The sequence below is a fragment of the Falco cherrug genome, chromosome 3 (assembly GCF_023634085.1).
Source record: "Falco cherrug isolate bFalChe1 chromosome 3, bFalChe1.pri, whole genome shotgun sequence".
Classification (NCBI taxonomy): Eukaryota; Metazoa; Chordata; class Aves; order Falconiformes; family Falconidae; genus Falco; species Falco cherrug.
Window position 1 is genome coordinate 115,411,813 of NC_073699.1, and position 19,318 is coordinate 115,431,130.

The 19,318-nt window shown below is 57.2% G+C and overlaps 3 protein-coding genes, 1 long non-coding RNA gene and 4 other non-coding genes across 11 annotated transcripts; 7 read left to right on the forward strand and 1 right to left on the reverse strand.

Moving 5' to 3' along the window:
• Positions 1-3,446: 3,446 nt before the first annotated feature.
• On the forward strand, positions 3,447-6,049 carry LOC106631499 (uncharacterized). Of its 2 annotated transcripts, none has more exons than XR_008731552.1 (5): positions 3,447-3,655; positions 4,012-4,082; positions 4,749-4,807; positions 5,171-5,433; positions 5,739-6,049. It is a non-coding gene; the product is annotated as an uncharacterized LOC106631499 (long non-coding RNA). The 2 variants fall into 2 exon arrangements; XR_008731553.1 differs by having other exon boundaries at positions 3,456-3,655; positions 5,171-5,305.
• On the forward strand, positions 3,700-3,844 carry LOC129735774 (small nucleolar RNA SNORA16B/SNORA16A family). The gene has a single exon (XR_008731640.1). It is a non-coding gene; the product is annotated as a small nucleolar RNA SNORA16B/SNORA16A family (small nucleolar RNA).
• LOC114017337 (small nucleolar RNA SNORA44) lies at positions 4,514-4,644 on the forward strand. The gene has a single exon (XR_003562330.2). It is a non-coding gene; the product is annotated as a small nucleolar RNA SNORA44 (small nucleolar RNA).
• LOC114017339 (small nucleolar RNA SNORA61) lies at positions 4,846-4,963 on the forward strand. The gene has a single exon (XR_003562332.1). It is a non-coding gene; the product is annotated as a small nucleolar RNA SNORA61 (small nucleolar RNA).
• Positions 5,545-5,615, forward strand: LOC114017341 (small nucleolar RNA SNORD99). Its single transcript, XR_003562334.1, has one exon. It is a non-coding gene; the product is annotated as a small nucleolar RNA SNORD99 (small nucleolar RNA).
• Positions 6,050-7,114: 1,065 nt separating the features above from the next.
• Positions 7,115-8,744, forward strand: RAB42 (RAB42, member RAS oncogene family). The gene is made up of 2 exons (XM_027812571.2): positions 7,115-7,380; positions 8,133-8,744. Exons 1-2 carry the CDS (start codon positions 7,115-7,117, stop codon positions 8,545-8,547), a joined length of 681 nt encoding a protein of 226 aa, XP_027668372.2. The 3' UTR covers positions 8,548-8,744.
• Positions 8,745-8,882: 138 nt separating this feature from the next.
• Positions 8,883-10,808, forward strand: LOC102059044 (ras-related protein Rab-39B-like). Its single transcript, XM_005433034.3, has 2 exons — positions 8,883-9,340; positions 10,262-10,808. The coding sequence occupies exons 1-2, from the start codon at positions 8,898-8,900 to the stop codon at positions 10,692-10,694; spliced, it is 876 nt and encodes a 291-aa protein (XP_005433091.2). The 5' UTR covers positions 8,883-8,897; the 3' UTR covers positions 10,695-10,808.
• Positions 10,809-11,783: 975 nt separating this feature from the next.
• On the reverse strand, positions 11,784-19,231 carry TAF12 (TATA-box binding protein associated factor 12). 3 transcript variants are annotated; one of them, XM_055704772.1, is made up of 7 exons: positions 19,110-19,219; positions 17,653-17,799; positions 15,557-15,808; positions 14,357-14,434; positions 13,937-14,051; positions 13,403-13,491; positions 11,784-12,257 (listed from the first exon to the last, which is right to left on the reverse strand). In XM_055704772.1, exons 2-7 carry the CDS (start codon positions 17,719-17,721, stop codon positions 12,222-12,224), a joined length of 639 nt encoding a protein of 212 aa, XP_055560747.1. In that variant the 5' UTR covers positions 17,722-17,799; positions 19,110-19,219; the 3' UTR covers positions 11,784-12,221. The 3 variants fall into 3 exon arrangements, with proteins under 3 accessions (XP_055560747.1, XP_055560748.1, XP_014139816.1); XM_055704773.1 differs by lacking the exon at positions 17,653-17,799 and having other exon boundaries at positions 19,110-19,231; XM_014284341.3 differs by lacking the exons at positions 17,653-17,799; positions 19,110-19,219 and adding an exon at positions 16,071-17,637.
• Positions 19,232-19,318: the final 87 nt, after the last annotated feature.

A 19,318-nucleotide genomic window follows, 5' to 3' on the forward strand; every position in this document is an offset into this window, starting at 1 on the left:
CCATCGTAACCCCCTAGTTTCTAGGAGAGTGGTGTGTACACAGACCCATGGGCCCTTATGTGAGAACAATTTGGGAGCGCAGAGGCCAGCAAAGACTGCTTGCTGAAGCCTGTTTACTGGTGCTGTGGAGCTTAAAATAGCTCACGCGTTTCCTTTTAGGAGAGAGGTTGACATGACGCTTTGGGCCATGTTCCCGTGATGTGTGAGCCAGCCTTTTGGGGTTGTTGTGAGAATCCCAGCCAGTGTTCTGTTGAGCTATTAATCTCTCCGCACTTTTTTCTGTGTATCACTTATTTATTCATCTTAATGTTCATTTTCAGCTCCCGGCCTTTATTGCAGCATCTGAAGCACAGAGAGACTTTCGTATGGAGCTACAAAACAGCCAGTCACCTGGATCTTGTAGGGTTTGTGTTTTGGAATCCAAGTTAAACAGAGTGTGGGATTTTGTTTGTCATGGATGGCTACAGGAAAAGCCCTGATTAATTACCACTTAGTGTAACACAAGATGAAAGACAAGGACTCCGTGTAGTAAGGTAAATTCTGCTTTTATCTTTATGTGCTAAAGGCAAGAAATCCAAGGCAGATGATATCACCGCTCACTGGGATTATGTAATTCTTGAAAATTGCATCAAAATCTGCAACTGAGGTTATGAAGTATTCCGCCTTTCAGCACGCAACGTTTACTAGTAATTACAAAAATGACTCAAACATTCTTACTGCGTTGCTTGATGAAGATGCGATGATCCAACTTAGATTACTCTAAGTTGCAGGGACTCCGGGATTACCATTTGAGTTACACAGACTGAAAAATGTTTAGCCAACTGCAGAGCTGGAAAGACGTGGGCGTTACTCCTGTTGGGCATGAAGTGGTGATTTCCAAAGCATAAGCTGCAAAGCTGGGGGGTGGCCTGTTGCCATTAACATCTGTTTAATTAAAAGCTTGACAGTAAGCATTGGGGGTGGCCTGTGAGAGATTCTGACTGGCTTCCAATGGGATGAGGAGCCTGAAACCATTTATTTAGCAAATGTGGGTCAGTACCAGCGCAGCCCCATGTGTGGGTGGAGGAATCTGACGGGGGCCGGCAATGATGTTTTCTCTGTGTGTCTGACTAGGGAAAATTCCTGTTACTTGGACCAGTTTCAGGAGGCAGGTTCACATCCCGCACACCAAGGAGTACCAAACACCCTTAGGTATTTCTCTGAATCCCTTTTAAGGAACGGAGATGTTTGCCTCTGATCTTTGTGTACTCAGTTTCTTATTACTGGTTTGCTAATCCCCAGCTTCTGCTAAACAAGATCTGAGAGGAATTTTTACCTTCCAACCTCGCTATCTCCCAGTGTATCTTGTAAAGCATACCGGATACACCAGTTTCTGGATTTAACTTGGGATTTGCTTAGACATGAAATTAACTCAGTGGCAGGATAGGGTATGAATTTTAAATGCAGTATACTGCTACTTTTGGAAAAAGAAAATGGTTTTACCAAGTGCAGTCAGTTTTGTGAGAAGGTTTTGGGGTGCTGCTTGGCACACGCTCCATTTTTCTCAGATGATATCATGCTGCTTCTGCTGTAAAATTTCCAGGGCCAAAGCAATGGTAGATAAGGCGGTTGAGGCAATACAGATTGAGCTGTATGTGGATCCCATGCATGGGATCCTGAGGAACCGCAGGCACAGCAACCCACCTGGATCACTAATTCATACTTGCTTTTCCTCTGAGTTTTCCACAGAGCACATCCCTGTGGGTTGTCTGCTCCCACCTCTCTGGTGGTCGGAATTGCAGCCTCTTCCAGCGTTTGCTCAGCATCCCGCGCTGCGGAAGGGGCTGATGGGAAGCTCCCAGCCATAGCGGCAGGTTTGATCAGGGCTTCGCTCACCGCAGATGTACAGTGGGATTTTCTCTGCTCTTCCGTGGATCTCCGTTCATCTTCTGGTGGGCTGAGGTCTGCTGACCATCCGTTGCTTTTCAGTGGAGCATTTTGGCTATTCTTCCAGTTTAGCATTTGGAAGATTCTCTTCCCAAACGCTTGATTTTTACCAAGGTTTGAATTTTGGGGGAGGGTTTGTTTGGGTGGGGTTTTTTTTGCTGCAGAGAGCTCCCAGTTTCTGGCCTGCCCTAAGATTTGACAGGGAGATTTCTAGGTTCACTTTGCACAAGTTGCTGTGCCAAGGAGAATCTGGGCTGCCCAGGGAATGCCTCGTGACTTGGCTGAGCAGCTGCGAGATCCATGCAGGAGGTGGAGGACGGAACCAGCTGCTTATAACCTGTCCCCACCCGCTTGCAGAGAGCTGTCTTCAGAAGAGCTTGGCCATGCAGGGTTTGGGGCTCATTTCCAGAGCTCTGCTTTAAATGGGTGCTGGGCTCATTTTATTGGTAATCCGGCATGTTTGTGGTGGGGTGACCAGCTTGAAAGGCTGATTGCCGAGCTCTGTAAATTTTTTCATCTGTGCATTTTGCTCAGAAGAGATTAAAAACTAACTATTGTTCTCCCTCGTCCTTTTTGCACTTTCTTCAGGGCTCAGGGGTAGGACGCAGTCTTGGGCTTTTCAGCCTGGTTTCTCAGGGTGGCTGTGGCTTCAGCATCAGTTGCCTGCAGGCATGTCAGCAGCCCCTTCCACCCAGCCGGCAGGTGCTCTCCTTTCAAATCCTTTCCACCGATTATGGATCACAAGCCAGGAGCCAGGCAGAGGTGCTGTTTTGGCAGGTAAGACTTCTGTTTCCAAGAAACTTTCCTTCCATTCCCCGAGGGTGGGGTGTTCCCCCTGCCTTCCAAAACAGAGGAAGGAGTGGGGAAAAGGTGGCCGCTGCCTTCACCTGTTGTAAGAGCAACCCCTGACACACACCTGGCGAGGAGGAGGAGAGGGAAATTCTTTGTGCTGCACAGACCAGAGATTCTTTTTTTTTCTTTTTTTTTTTTTTTTTTTTTGGGGGGGGGCGGTGCGCAGCCCAGCTCCAGAGCAAATCATGGTCTTGTGGCTTGGGGGTGGGATTTCCCCACCCTCCCTGCTGCTGTCGGATGAGGTGGGAGCGATTATCCTTTGGGGAGGGGGATGGGATGGCATGGCATGGCATGGCACGGGATGGCATGGGACAGGATGGGATGGGACGGGATGGCACGGGATGGGATGGCACGGGATGGGATGGGGTGAGATGGGATGGCACGGGATGGGATGGGGTGAGATGGGATGGGATGGCATGGGGTGGGATGGCATGGCAAGGCACGAGCTGTGATGGCACAGGGCGGGATGGCATGGCGCATTATGGCACGGCGTGTTTGTTAGGGCACCGCGTGTTAGGGCACGGCGCGGCGCGGGGGGCGCGGTGGCGGCAGGTGGCGCGAACCACAGCTCCCAGAAGGCTCTGCGGGAGGGCCCGGCCCCAGCAGCCAATCGGCGCCCGCGCTGCCGCCCTATAAAGCGCCGCCGCGGGGGCCCGCCCGCCTCTCACTGCGATGGCGGCCGCGGGGCCTCAGGGTCGGGGAGTGTGGGACCCATCCGCCGCCATCCGCCCTCCCCGGGGCTCTCTCGCCGCACTGCCCCCCCCCCCCCCCCCCCGCATCGGCATCCTGCGTTGCCCCCCGCGGGCCGCCCCGCCGGGCGGCGCTCCGATGTGCCGGGAAGGGCCTTGCTCCCTCCGCCGGGCCGGGCCCGCCGCGGGTGAGCCTCGGAGGGGGGCTGCTGGGCGGGGGGGGCGCGGGCCTGGCCGGCCCTGTCGAAGCTGCGTCTGTCTCGGTGCTGTGGCAGATGCAGTCAAAAAGGAGCCGAGAGCGAGGAGTTTTTCCTTGACGGTCGCCGCTCAGTTTGATTCTCCGTAACTGTCCGGCAACATTGCAGGAAACTACACGGCCCTGGGCGGGGGGCTGGGGCCGGGGGAGGGCGGCTGCCCCAGTAGCTGCTGCTGGGGCCCGAGCCGGTGCTTGCGGAGGTGGGAGGGGGCGGGTGTCGTGGCGGTTGGGTTGGTGTGAGATGCTTTTTTTTGTCACCCAAAGCTCAAGGCTGTGTTCTCCCCGCAGCACCTTGGCACGGCGGTGAGCCCGGTGCGGGGGACGGCTGATGGCGGCCTCGGCTTGGGAGCACCGGGAAGGTGAGATGCGTGAGCCGGGCTCTGGTGTCTCCCGCACGCTGGGAGCTGGGTTGGCTGCACAGCCTCCCTCGGCCGGAGCCCGAGCAGCAGCTCCTGGCCCTTGGCTAGCAGGCACTGCCAGCACGGAGCCCAGCCCAGGCGCCCTGGGCCCTCTGCAGGCTGGTGCTGGGCATTGGGCCCCGCAGCCAAGGCTCACCCTCTGGCAGGGCCTGTTACAGGTACCGCTGCAGTCATTAAAAACTGCCAACTCCCCTTAATTCTTGCTGTCGAGATCATGTGCGGGTGGGTTATGGGGTCTCTCCACTGTCGCTGGGCCTGGCTAGTGGCAGAACTGGGAATCCAGGCTGATCCAAAGCCAGCAGACAGTTGGCTGCTTGCTCCGTCTGCTGCCCGCAGCTGTAACAGGCATTGCCAGGTGAGCTCGGCGGTGACTGCGTGTTGATCCAAGAGCTGTGGCTCCCTGCAGTAGCTACAGGTCTCCAACAACATGCAAGAGCAACGGGAAGGTCTTTGACTGCTGGGCCTCTTTTGCCTGCTGCTGTCACTCGCCCTTCCTATAAATTTTCAGGAATTTTAGGGTGGTTTTAGGGCGGGTGTGTCAGTGATGGGTACTTCTGGGTCTGCAGCCTGCTGCTGATGTTGGGGGGGTCTTGCAATGTCTTCCAGGGTTGCTTGGTGTTTCAGAGCTTGCTCAGCTGATGCCCTGCCTGCCGAATAGACCCGAGGTAAGAATGTAGCATTTTTGGCAGAGCTCTGTAGCCTGGCCCTCCAGATCCCTTTCCCATCAGATCTGAATACCGATCTTGTGGTCAAAAAAGGAGGAAAATTAACATTCAGACTGGTCTCAGCCTCTTTGCTGGTACAGCCCTGCTCTGAGAGGGGCCAGTTGGAAGACAGTCTGTGCTGGCCTTGTTCTTTCGGGAGGGCTGGGGTGGGAGTGGAACCTCCCCTCCCAGCAAGAGAACAGGTAAATGTTGGGCACGGAGAGCAGAGGTGCCATGAAGATTTGCAGGCTGGGGTTTACTTTAGCTGAATCTGACACACCAATTCCTGGCGTGCAGACACTTACCTGTGGCTCTTTTTTTCAGGAATTATTCCCTTACTGGAAAAAGCAAAGAACTTAAAAAGAGTCCCAGTTGCCCGTGGAAGGATTTGGTTTGCTCTCCTTAGGGCCCAAGTCGTGGGGGAGGCCGTGACACGGAGCCCATGAGCACCCTTTGTGGGTAATTGCCAAGCATTCAGTCTTTCGAGTTGGGGTCTCCAGTCCTGGAGGACAAAGGACAGTTTGGGCTTACTGTGCCTGTGCTAGAAGTGGCCGGACCTATCATCTAGCCTGTGCAGGGCTTTGCAGGTGGGAACGATTGACTTCATTAGCAAATTTTTTTAATTGGGCAGCGTATTTGCAGGGCAGAGTGGTGGTGAGATAAGGTGCACCACACCAGCCCTCTTGAAGTGAGTGCAGCCTGGTCCGTGATGACTCCTTTCTTTGGAGACTGTTGGATGAATCCTGCGGATATGGGGCTGAGGCCAGGCCTGAACTAGCCAAAATCTCACTGTGGCAGGGAATTCCTTAACACGGGTGAAAGCTGGAGCAATGCAGAGTCAAAGTGCTCTTCATTCAGGCTGGATTATTTTTTTTTTTTATCTCTTCTTCAGGTCTAAAGAGAACGTGGAGCTGATGTGAGCCAATCCCTGAGGATTTTGGTGCTGCAGTGCAAGACTTTGTGCATTTCCAGCCCTTTCCTCCCGAAGCAGGAGCTCTTTGTAGCTGGATCCTGGCTCCTTCCCGAGGCGTGAGCTCCCCCGGGTGGGAGCAGCCGCTCCTGTGCTCTGCTCACCCGCGCCACAGGGAGCAGGAGCTTGTCTGGCTCCAGGTGCTGCTCAAGCTCCTGTTTGAACACTGTGTGGAAGAACAGCCCCTTCTGTGGAGCGTTCTCAGGGAAAAAGTTTTTTTTTGGGGGGGGGGGGTGCGTGGGGGGGTGTCGGTATAAAGCATTTTGAGGGTAAATAAACATGATCACTTGAAATTCTTGCTGTGTCTCCTGTGCTGGTGTTGGGGGATCCTCGCAGGTGTCCTGGGGTGACACTTCGCTCACAAAATCTGAGCAATGTCTTCCACCCGGGGTTCCCCGTCCTTCCAGGCGAGTTTATCAGTGCTTCTCCCATGGCTGCACTGGTGGCTGGATCTCCAGGCAGCTGTTGGGTGTCTCCAACGTGATTTTTCTCAAAACCTGTCTCTTGTCTTTTCCTGTGCAGGTCCGTGCCCATAACCCCGGGTTCTGGGATGTGGAGGCCTCACACACAGCGCTGCGTTGACTGGGAGCCCAACTCACTTCCACCAGGCACTGGGGCCGGCGCAGCAGCTGCCGCTGGGGCTTCCCCGTCCCCGCGGTGCTCGGCGGTGGGTCCAGGGGTGCGAAGGCAGCGTCGTGCCTGCCAGCATCCTTTGCCGGAGCCCTGGTGACTCGAGGGGGAACAAACGGGGGGAACCTGTTGTGCCGACCCTGCAGAGCCATCGGGAGGGGAAGGGCTGGGTGATGCAAAGTCCCCGCGCCGCTGCCGGTGGCCCCGGCGGGCTGGGGAGCGCTCCTTGGTCCGGCGGGCACGGAGTCGGTGCCTCCAGCCCCTCTTCCCTCCCCGTGGGGACCTGAGAGCCCCTTCCTCGGTGAGCTCATCCCTTCCAGCTCCCAGCATTTTGTCTTCCCTGGGGGAACCAGCCCCTCTGTGGCAGCGTGCTTATCTGGCCGCAGCCTGGCTGTCCCCATCTTTGTCACCAAAACCAGGCAGTGGGACAGAGCTGGCGTGTGACAACACAAGCACAATGTCCTGGGGACGAGAGGATGATTGAGCCCAGTGGCTTCTCCTGCCTCCACAGGACAGTTTGTTTGCTCGAGTGACTGGGAGGCCAGAGCTGTCCCTGTCCCCAGGGAAGGAGCTGCGGGGTGGGGACGAGGGCGGAGACCTGTCCCCGCACCCGCCAACACAGCAGAGCCCAGCTGGGCAGGATCCGGCCAGCCTGGGCCTGGTGAGTCATGGGGACGGTGGCGGGTCCCCCCCAGGACCCCAGCCCCGAGGGACATTACCAGTTCCGCATCATCGTGCTGGGGGACGCGGCCGTGGGGAAGTCATCACTGCTGCGCTGCTTCGCGGAGGGCCCGGCCGGGGGGCCAGCAACCCCCTGCCCCGCAGCCCCCTGCCCCACCGTCGGCGTGGAGTTTTACAGCCGCACCGTCCCGCTGCTGCCCACCGGCAAGGCCAAGCTGCAGCTCTGGGACACGGCCGGCCAGGAGAGGTTCAGGTGAGGCGGGGACAGGGACACAGCCCCCCCCCAGGACCCCAGCACCCAGCTGGCTTGTCCCCCCACCCTGGGGTGGGTGTGAAGACCCCAGCCGGGCATGTGGGGACGGGCAGCAATAGCTTGCTGGGGCGCTGATGTTTTAGGGGCTGGTGAAACCTTGTGCCGAGCTTCCAGCAAAGCTGGAGCTGGTTCTGGGGGGGCCAAGGGGGCAGGGCTGGCTGCGGGTCCTGGGCTGCGGGTGGGTGGGGGCCGGGTGGTTTTTTCCTGATTGAATCAGGCTGGAGCCAGGAGCTCCTGGAAGCCTGAAAGAGGCTCAAATGGGGCGTGAAGGGCTGAAGAGCTGGGTGCTGTGGCTGGGGGGAGGGGTCCCAACTGTCCCCATCCCTGGGAGCCGTTCTGGGAGCTCCAGGGTTGGGCGGGCGGGGGGGGGGGGGGAGCCTGTTTCTGTCCAGTGCTCAGCCCTATTGGCACCCACCCGTGTGTGCTGCCCCATCCCCACAGCACCCTGGGCTGTGGGGGGGGTGGAGGGACCCCAGAGCCTCTGCAAAACCCGACAGGTCTCCCCCGGAGCCCCCCAGGCCTTGGTGGGGGTGTGTGTGCTGAACCTGAAAGGGGGTGTAAATGGTCCAGGCGGGTCTCCCCTTCCTGCTCCCGAGGTCCCAGCTGGGACCCAAAATTCCCTGTCCCAGGGAAGTAGGTGAGGGGACTGGGGGGGTCCCAGGCTGCCCCCCAAACCCCCCCCGTGTGGCCAGATCCATCACCAGGTCCTTCTACCGGAGCGCAGCGGGGGTGCTGCTGGTGTTCGATCTCACCAACCGAGCATCCTTTGAGCACGTCCTGGAGTGGTACCACGAAGCCGCCGGGGAGCGGCCCCCCGCCTTCCTCCTGGTGGGACACAAGTGTGACCTGGTGGCTGAGCGAGCTGTGTCGGCGGAGGAAGCCGGGCACCTTGCCACCACCCTGGGCATGGCCTTCGTGGAGACCTCAGCCCGCACCAACTGCAACGTGGAGATGGCCTTCCAGATGCTGGCGGGGAGCATCCAGCAGGCGCTGGGCCAGGGGCCCCTTGCCCCTCACCGCGGCTGCGGTGGCATCAGGCTCATCACCAGCCAGCGCTGCCACCCGCCCCCGGCATGGGGAGAGCCCCAGGAGCGCTGCCAGTGCTGATGAGGACAGGGGGGACAGGGGACCCTCCACCAGTGGGGATGTTCCTCTCCCTGCTCGGCACCCTGCAGCCCCCTGCCATTGGGCAGCCTTGGGGCTGCGTCTCCACTCTGGCTCAGCTTCACTTCAAGCCTGAATTTGGGGGCTCTGAAAAAATATTGATCCCCTGTAGGAGTGTTTTTAATAAACCTGAGTCTTTTCCGCACTGAATAAAGGGTGGGCTGAGAGCCGGACCCCTGGCAGGGACACGCTGCCCTGCTCAGCTCATGACATGGGGGATGCTCTGTTCTGGGGGGGGTCACTGGGAGGTAACACACACACACCCCCATGTATGCAAATGGCTTTGTCACTTGATGGGTTCACGTCCCAGGGCCACCTTTCTGGGAAAATGGGACGAGGCATGCCCTGAGTGCATCCAGCTGGATGGAGCCAAGACGAAGGGAACTGGGGGGGGCTTCAAAGGGGCACCCCGGGCAGGCAGGAACGCCTCCTGGGTGGAGGAGCGGAGGCAGCCGGCGCTGCCTGCCCGGACACGCACCTGGTGCGGGGGTGGCGGGTGCCGGCAGACGGTGGAGGTGCCGATGGAGCCGCGGTGGCAGTACCAGTTCCGGGTGATCATGCTGGGCGACTCGACGGTGGGGAAGTCCTCGCTGCTGCGGCGTTACACGGAGGGCATCTTCCTGGATGCCGTCAACCAGACGGTGGGGGTGGATTTCTACGTCCAGTTTGTGGAGCTGGAGCCGGGGCTGCGGGTAAAGCTGCAGTTCTGGGACACAGCCGGGCAGGAGAGGTTCAGGTGGGTCCAGCTCCGGCCATGAGTGGGGTGATGGAGCTGGGGGTGGGGGGTGTCCCAGATCTGGGGTGCTGGTGGGATGTTGTAATCCCAGCCCGGGGGCTGTGTTCCCACCAGTGCCTTTGCTGGGGGGAGCCCCGTGGGTGAGGAGCCGTGATGCCCAGCACCACGGAGGCTGCAGGAGCCTGGATGAGCCAAAGCGAGGGGCAAAGGAGCCCTTGGGGGTGCCTTGTAAGTCCTTGCTCCAGCTCCAAAGGGCATACGGGCCCCCTCAAAGCACCCCTCTGCCCCACCAGCTGTAGAGGGCTGGGGGAAGAGGCTGGGAGCTCACTGCCAGGGCTGCCTGCCATCCACTGGGCTGGCTGTGGGGGACAGGGCAGCTCAGGAGACGTGGCTGCATGGGATAGGAGAGCTCCAGGACCGGGGCTGCATGGGATGGGGAGCACTGGGGATGTGGCTGAAGGGGATGGGGAGCACCGGGGATGTGGCTGAAGGGGATGGGGAGCACCGGGGACGTGGTTGAAGGGGATGGGGAGCACCGGGGATGTGGCTGCAGGGGTTGGGGAGCACCGGGATGTGGCTGAAGGGGATGGGGAGCACCAGGGACATGGCTGCAGGGGTTGGGGAGCACCAGGGACGTGGCTGAAGGGGACGGGGAGCACCGGGGACGTGGCTGCAGGGCATGGGAGAGCTCCGGGGATGTGGCTGCAGGGAACAGACGAGCTTTGGTGGCCGAGCAGGGACAGAGCTGCCTGGATCACCTGCTGATACAGCAAAAGGACCAGTTCTCCTCCTTACAGTGATTTGAGGGCAGCTGCAGGGGAGAGGACATGGCTGGGGCTGCTCTGCAGGCACAGGAGATGCTGCTGAGGTGGCACAGGGGGGCCCTGGGGGCTGCTCACCCCCTTTCTCTTGGCACCCCAGGTCCGTGACTCGCTCCTACTACCGCAACTCGGCTGGGGGGATGCTGCTCTTCGACCTCACCAACCGCGCGTCCTTCGAGAGCGTCCGGCAGTGGCACCGGGAGGTGGTGGACACAGTCCAGCCGTTCCGCATTGTCTTCTTGCTGGTGGGGCACAAGAGTGACCTGGCCGGGCAGCGGCGGGTGGGCAGGAGGGAGGCAGAGAAGCTGGCGGCCTCGCTGGGCGTGCAGTACATCGAGACCTCGGCCAAGGATGCCAGCAACGTGGCCCAGGCTTTCCAGATGCTGACACTGGCCATCTACCAGGCGCTGCAGACGGGGCGGCTGGCTCCCACCGAGGCGTGGGATGGGGTGAAGAGCAGCGTCCCACTGCCGGCGCCACCCAAGGCTCAGGCACTGGAAAAGGACGAGAAACAGAAGAGATGCTCGTGCTAGAGCTGGGGACACTGGCAGCCTGTCCCGGCGGGGCTGGGACACCCGGCTGTGCCTGTGGGGCGCAGGAGGCAGAGAGCGAGCGGCTGCTAGGGCGCATTAAACACCTGCTGTTCACCTCTACCTGCCTCTGTTTTCCTGGGGAAGGGGACGTGGCCAGCGCCCCCGCTGCCCATGGAGAAGGGTGAAATCCCCAGGCAGGCTGGGGCAGGGGGCTGCAGAGGCGGGTGTCACCCTGTTCCCCTGTTCTCTCCCCAATCCCCTGTGTCCCAGGCTGTCCCTCATCCCCCAGAGAGGCACCGCTGGCCCTCCTGACACTCAGGTTCCACATCCAAGCAGTGTTGAGCTGAAACCCCTTTTGCTACCCACCCCTCGCTCAGAGCTGGTCTCCCCCCGGGCACCCCGAGCCGGAGCAGCCGCTGAGCAGCTCCGTGTTCCCCCAGCAGCAGCCGAGCACGGCGGCGGTGCAGGAGCAGCCTCCCCCCGCCCCGAGCACCCATCAGACTGGCCTCGTGAGAGCCGGCGTGCCTTTATCACGCTCCTCAGGTGGTTACAGGAGAGCAGACAGCCCATACTGGTTTCTGAATTGCTTCAGCCAAGGTGGTTTCCCCAGGAGGCACTGGGAGGATGGGCCCCACTCCTGCCCACCAGCTCCCCATTGTGTGGGGCAGCTCGCGGAGGCACCGGCTTCACCACCACAAATGGCAGCCGTGGCTTCTCTGACAGAGGCTGAGCAGAGCAGGCAGGAACGGGCAGGGGGACGTGGCCTTTCTCTATGCCCCAGGCAAGGAGAGAACCAGGATCACCTCCATTTCTTGTCCTCAGTTCCCACATCCCACTCCTAACGGTCCGAACATCCAAGCGATGGACAAACTACCCACCACAGGCTGGACGTGAGGCAGGGGAGTGCCGGCGCAGCCCCACCAGCACGGCAGAGGCCGGCCAAATCCTGCCACTCACTCTATAAAGGCCGGGGCAGGAGATCTCTCACCAGAACAGCACCACACACAGACACCAGGCCATGCGCTGGCCGCCCGTTCCGCTCACCACCCCTCCTGCACACTGCCTGAAGAGCACAAGACTGTGCCGTGGTTTTAGATTAATAATTTCTTTATTCATGTAAAACAAATGCAAGTATTTATATAAACACTGACATTACAAAGTACTGGAGCAGGTAGGGGCAGGAAGGAGGAAACAAAAACCTCTACAGATGCTTCTAATACTGTCCCACACAAGATCAAATGCTCTGTCCCTTGGATAATCACTTATACGATAAACCACTTTCAAGTCACAAATAAAAGTCTTTGTTTTGAGATATGTTGCGCTCTTAGGAGGAATGAGGAAGGGGGCGTAGAATGTTTTTGGCAGATCTCCTCATAAAGTCAAGATATTGCTGCACCATTAATAAAAAATATATGCTTCTCTGTAAAGCATTAAAAAAAATATCCCATGGATGGCATCGTGGAGGCTTCAATGGAGAGGCAGATATCCCAAAATGCACTGGCATCTTCTCCCGGCTCTTCCCAGGGGCTATTTCTTGGTAGTTTTGCGAATCAGTGCCATTCTCTGCAACAAGAAAGAGAAAAACGTGGGAAGCTGAGCCCCTCAGACAAGGTTATTGCCAAACAACCCACAGCCATGCAGGAACAAGGTATCTCGGGTTCTCTCAGGACACCGTCTGACTCGTTTCCACACAAGTCTTTCAAGTCTGTTTGAATCTTAATGGGGTCCCAAGCTGGAGCCAGAGGAAAAGAAAGGAAAAGTCTGCGCTCCCCTCCCAGACACCTGGGGCTGGCAAGTAAAACACCAACAGCGAGGGGCAACGGGGTTAAACAGCGCACAGGGTGAAACTCTCCTCGAGGCCTCCTCTCTCCAGCCAGCAGCTGTGGCAAGGAGCTTCAGGAGGGGAGATGCAATATCATCTGTGAGTTCCAAGGGCTCCTGCAGGGCAGCCCCTCCCCTGGCGCTGACCATGCTTAAAAAGCGACAGCCCAATTCAGTTACAGCAACATTAGAGGGGAAAAAAAACCCCAGAGCTGCTCAACTCCAATCTGCACCTGAAACCCCAGGACAACGGTGTGCTCTCTGCTACACCTTCCCAGGCCTCCAGGTTTTTTGCAGCTATTTAAATTCTTATGGTGGCGAGTGGCCAAGGCTCCTGACCCTTACACGCAGACGCAGCAGGTGCCGTACACTGCTCGCAGAATACCCGAGCGCGGTGTTGGGCTGCAGACATCAAACAGCCCCAGGAACTTGAGCCGCAGCCTGTCAGAGCCCTGCGGTTCACCAGGAACATCCAGACTCCTGGAGTGGTTCGAGGGGCTACGCCATCACTGAACCCCCCGTGCCTGGGTATGGATTTCCTACTGAACCAGGGGAGCTGGCAGCGTGTTTTCAGTCCCTACTGCGCAAGATCTGCAAGGGCGCAGCTGACACGTTAGTTGGCTCCTCTCAGCTGTTTTTTAACCCTTCCAAGCTGCACTGCCCTTTGGACAGCAAGTACTGCTGCTTCTCTTAGGGTGTAGCCAGCACCACACCGCTGCAGGGGAGCCAGAGCAACTCCAATCCTCCCTGCACAAACAGGCGAGGAGGCTCTGGAAGTTATTTCAAGTCCAAACCACTTGGAAGAGGCTAAAAATTCACATCGTGGACCACCCTCCCCATATCAGGCTTCTACTACAGGATTCTCAGTGTTACTGAGGGCTCCTCACCTGTTTGTGAGCTTCTGTAGTGCAGGCTTTTTTGTAGGGCCTGATTTCTTCCGAACCAAAGCCTGGGATCCACATGTTCCACTGACGCTCTGGAAGAGACAGCGCAGGTCAGCACGCTCTACCCCAGCCGCCCGCTGCAAGAGCGGCCACATCACCCTGAACACATGGGCAGCGCGCCTGCCCGGAGCCAGCGTGGGAGATGTGCTGCCAATCCGCACGCCAGCTATAAAAGCTTCACAAAAGCAGAGCAGCGGAGGGGTGCACAGCACTGGACGTGCTAAAGATGCAGCCCCCGGTGCTAGGGACCTTCCACCAGGCTGATGGGACAGCTACAAACCGCACAACTGCAAAAGCTGGAGAGGGGACAGTCAGGGGCAGACACCCCATTCATTTCCTCGTTATTAAGGCATTATTAAGTAGCAACAATCTGTAACTACTCACAGGTTTCCACCCCAACACTGCAGCCATGCTCTCACTTCAGGGCACGTGCCCAGCCCTCAACTGAGGGGTTGAGGGGGAAACAAAATCACTCACCAAGATGCAATTGCACATCTTTCACTTCCAGGGTGTTCGACTTGCGATGCCGTGCAAGCTGGCAGGCAGCTGTCACCACGCTCTCTATGAAATCATCGGCGATCTGCAACAGCATCTGTGGCAGAACAAGGGTAACAACCAGCCTTGTTAGTACTGAGCAGCTGAAATTATGCGGAAAGTATGAAAATGAACCCTCAGAAGCTAGTATTTCAAAGGCGTTGGCTACAATTGCCATTTTAAATCCCTTTTTGACAGTGGGATGCAGAAACAGACATGGATGGCTGAAGCCTGCAGCGAACATGAGAATACAGAAGCGTAAAATGAACCAGCGCTCTCTGCCTTGAACAAAGGGCCACCAATCCATTAAAAAAAATCCCAGATTAGCTCTTTTTGCAGCCCCTCCCGTGGGTTGGTACCTACTTCCTCCACATCTTCATCCAGCTGCTCGTTTGGATCCACCTCACGCACCAGATCTTGCAGTTTCTTCTTGGTTAAAACCTGCGCATGTGGGAGAAGAGGAACAATTCACTGCCCTGCTTTAGCAAAGGAGCTGCCCATGCAGCACAGCCAGAAAAGACCTCCTCCCTCACTACCCCCAAGTCATGTGTGTTGACACAGCGTTATCAGCTCAGGAATGGCAGAGATAAGAAATATCAGGCATTAAGGAGTCATTTTCAAGCATCAGTGTTGCTCTGAACAGAGAGCGGAATGCAGCAGGCCAGGGTAAGTGTCTTGTGCTAAGCTGGCACTAAAATGCCACTGGCTGAAGCAAGGCTGCTGGCAAGAGGAGACAAAGGCAAAACTAGAAGCCTGAAGAGGCAGGCGGCAAGTGCAAGTGACATATCAGTGACTACATTTGTGCTCAGGGCACAAAGGAAGTACTTCCGTGGCTCTAGCATTTATCAGCTTTAGCGTTTCAAATGGAAACAGAGAGATATGCAAGTGCTTGGTTATTCCAGGGCAGAAGGCAGCACCCTCTCAGCCCAAACACTGCAGGGACACTTAAGTCTTTTACAAGACAGATGGACGTTATCACCACTGATCTGTCAGCCTGGGCAGATGAACCAGGCACTCGTGAAGAATCCTGCCCTTCCTGCTTCCCCAACACCAAAGGTGCAACTGCTGGACGTATGTTTGTGTCAGGGGACTGGTACACTTCCCAGAGGGCTCCCCGGCACCAGTGAAGCCCGCAGAGATCCAGGGCCATTCCTGGAGCACTTGCTGGGCAGCAGCATACTTCACACACGTCGAAGACTCCACACCACAAGCAAACACACGAGTCACAGCTCGGGCAGCGATGCTGCCACTCGCACCACCCCATTAAGATGGAGGCTACAAATCTGCACTTTTATTTCTCCCATCTAAACCACATTTTAAAAGATTTTCCCAATCACACCCTCAATTTTCCTGAGACTGAGAAAACCTCTACACTTAGAGCGTTCATACCTCATCCAGCCTGAAAGTGCCTGGGCAGGAAGGAATACATGGAGATGTTTGCTCACTCAGTAACTGATACTTTAATAGACGTGAAGTTTTTGCCAGTAATTTAAGGAAAGGAATTAAGTCACAGGCAGGTCTGAGCATCTCCCCCAGTGTCCCTGAAGTCAAGGATGAAATTACCTGGTTGCTTTCAGGACTCAGCCGTCCTCCTCCGCTGGGCGTCCCCGGCATCTTTGCCACGGTGGTGCTGTTGGCCATGGAGCTCTGGGGGGGAGTGCTGGCTGGCTCTGGCTTTATCGAGGAGAAGTTGGAGAGGTTGATCAAGGTAGAAGGGCCAAACTGGTTCATAATCTGTTGGGCTTTAGCTTTTAGATCATAAAGCTTATCTAGGTCCTGCTTCTTCTTGGGGTTGTGGGGACCCAAACCAATCAACTGGAAAAGGAAACAAAAGCCACAGTTAGCAAACAGAGAAGGAATTCAATGGGGCGAGCGCATCTTTGCCCAGAGCAAACCGCAGCGTCCCGGCAGGGCCCAGGGTTTATAGAGGATCCGGGTCCCTCTGGACACAGCAAGAGCGGAGGAACAATGTTTAGAAAAGAAAACCTTTCTTGGCATGAAAGGCGAAGTTTGCCAAGAGAAGTGCCGTGGCTGCACGCAGTGGGGCAAGAGGCAGCAGCTCTGCAGCGGCACTGACCCGGCTGCTCGCTCCCCGGGCTGAGTCCCACACGCGCGTCCACCCCTCACCCGCCGGTCAGGGCCTTTCTGAACACATTCCACTTGGACCACAGGCAGCTTCAAGGAAGAGACCACACAGAGATTTAACTAAAGGACACAGCTCGCTCCTGCGGCAGCAACGCAGGGGAACGGCAGGAGCACCGGCTCGGTCTTCATCTCTGCACTCCACGGGCCTGAGAAGGTGGCAGGGTTCAAGCTCCCTCGGGCGCCTGCCGCGGGGTGGAGGTCTCCTTTTCGGCAACACCGCGCTTCAAGGCTGGCCTGCAGTGATCTGTTGACGCGGGCTTGACAACACAGGGTTCATTTTTGGTTCCAAGAGTGCAAGTCTGGGTTCTCAGAGGTGACGTGACAGAGAAACAGGCGGGTGCCCACACCTTCGATTTGTTCTTCCCACACTGGGAAACTGCCAGCCACAGTAAACGAAGTCAGATTTACTGAGCTGTTAACAGTGAACCAGAAGTGGGTTGTGGCAGTTTCACTGGTTACTCAGATCTTCCAGGTTCACCCTTTGGTGCCTGAAGTTACTCAGGCCACTGAGCTAACATGCAAACTAACTGACAACTACCGTATTTCATGGCTGGAAGGCTGTAGACACCAGGCTTGACGAAGCTTTGCTCTGTCCTTGCTGCTCTGTAAAAGGAAACTCGTCCAAACCCTGGACCCGCCACCCCCACAAGCACTTGGGGCAGCAGCGACAGGTCTGTCCTGTAAAAGGAGCATTGAAAGAACAGTTTGATGTAACAGCCCGTCATGCAGCTGGGGCCGCAGCAGCTGCTGTTGGGCCCAGAGATGGGTGAGAAGCAGCCACTGAGAGCAGCTGCGTCTTCCGAAAAGCGGCATCGCAGGGTGAACTTACAAGAGAAGAGACTTTGTTTAAATAGTTTTACAGCACATTCACACACAAAGTGATGAACAAAGCATCTGCTACCCGAGCTACAGACATTTTCCTCCTCATCAAAGCAAGCTTTGTTAGTTTGGATTAATTCATACCGAAACACAAACCAGAAATCACACAGGAGTACTTAGAAGGGGCTGCTTTAGTGCTTCTTTTCACAGCACACTCATGCACTGCGCACCTACGGACACGGAGCCCTTTTAGGAGAATTTATATCCAAGACACACTTCTGTAGCACCCTCAGCAAGTTTCTAGCTCAATTTTAGCTGAATTAACAACGGAAAACCATCACACTCGCACCCTAAAACCCCTCAGCTGGCACTTCTGGACAAGGAGCTCAGCACAAGATCAGTGTGCTACTCTTGGTTTATAGCTTAGGCTGATCTCTGGCTCTTCACCCCCCGCCTCACTTCACAAATCCATAAAGCAGGAATCCTTACCCACCATGCAGGGGAGAAAGCTCTGAAATCCTTGGGCAGAAAGCGCTTTATAAGCATAAAGTCGGTTTGTTCGTTTATTTCCAGATCTTATCGCACCCTTTTCATGGTGCCATTAAGATCACCAAACACAAAACTAACGGGCTGCGCAGATTCCCAGGACAAATCCCACATGCCGGCCCCGCGGCAAGCCCCGGCAGTTTACTTACAGCTATCTGAGTGTCTAGATCTTTAATTACATCAGCAACCGCTGTGGGACCAGCAAATGGAGAGGCCATTTTCCAAAGCCTTCCCAGTACGTCAGCAGTCAGCGTTAACCTACTCTCGCCTCCTCCTCTTCCGTATAACTCCCATTCCTACAGGAATACCAGATATTTTTCATATCACCCATTCTATGGTAAGATCGCAAGAGGACAGTTTCACGCAAGGCAGCACGCGTCACCCTTACTACAGCGCAAGAAGGTTTATCTGTCAGAAGGTATCACACAATCCCGAGCAGCACGTGAGCATACGCTGCTGCAGGGGACAAGGCCTCTCCCAGAATCCTGAAGCAGGAATAGAAATTTGGCCAAAATTCACTTTTCTGTCAGAAGACAGAGTGTCTTGGTAATCTGCCGTCAGCAACGATGTGAGGTGTGCCCAGACCTCTGCAACAGCAGCTTCCCTCCGCGGCAGGAATAGGGCTGGCGGCCGCGGTCACAGCCGCTGACTCTCAGTGATCCATGTAACTCGTTAAGCACTGGTGCTACAGCGCAGGGTTACACCTGTAATTAAAGTCTATGTTAAAGCCAAACCAACCTTCAGCACGTTCCCTGGAGCACTCGGGGGGCTCCCGCTTCCATTGAGACATAATGATTTTCACCAAGTATTTAGATAGGCTTGCAAAGGACTGTACAGTCCAAGGGTCTCTTTATTGTTAACAAACCGGGAAAGTTCTTGGGTTTTGCTTTAGTTACTATAAATGTGAGACAAAGTCCTCCCTTACGCTGCTAGAGGAAGCATCTGTTACAAGCACTTATGCATTAGGTGCGGTAGCTAAAAGGGAAGGAATAAAAAAGTCCTGTTCTTCCCCCTGGATGTGTTTGTCAGATGTTGAAGGGGAACTCAAACCTCCTTCCTCCTCGACGCAGAGCTTCCAGCCTGGCGTTTCCCCCCGAAGCACGGACACTCGGCGTCCGGGGAGGCAGCAGCTCCACACGCGCCGCTCACCAAGGTTTTCTTCCAGCATCTCCCCAGCCAGCAGCTTAAAGAGGCCACCAGCCCTACGGCTGCCCACGGGAACGCCGCTACGGGGCCGCACCGAACCTCCCCGCCGGGCACGGCCGAAGCCGCCGGGAAGGGCCAAGGTCACCAGCAGCTACCAGGGGCCCACACCGCCCCGGGCCGGGCCCCGCCGGTCAGCGCTGCAGAGGGCACCCCGCAGGCCCCGCCACCCCCCCGCAGCGGCTGACCGCCGCACGGGCCGGGAGGGTGAACACCGGCTCCGCACCCGGCCCTTCCGAGAGCCGCCCCGGGAGCGGCGGGGCACGGCCTGCTGCGCCCGCCCCCCGGTCCCTCCCGGGCCGCGCCGCATCTTAGGCTGTAAACGCCGGTGTAGAACAGCCGGAGCCTCCCGCTGCTGGCGGCCAGGCCCCCTCCGCGCCCCCCGTGCCGTGCCGTCCCGTACCTCCCCATGACCCGCGGGCAGACCGAGGCACCGCCGCCGGCTGCGCTCCCTCCGCCGCGCACCCCGAGCCCTTCCGGGGGCACCGCCCGCCGCCACCCGGAAACGCTTCTCCGCGCCGCCAATCAGAGGGAAGGCGGTTGCGCATGCGCGACGCAGCGCCCGCCAAAGGCGCCCCCCCCTCCTGGGTGAAGCCGCCCCAGCATGCCCCG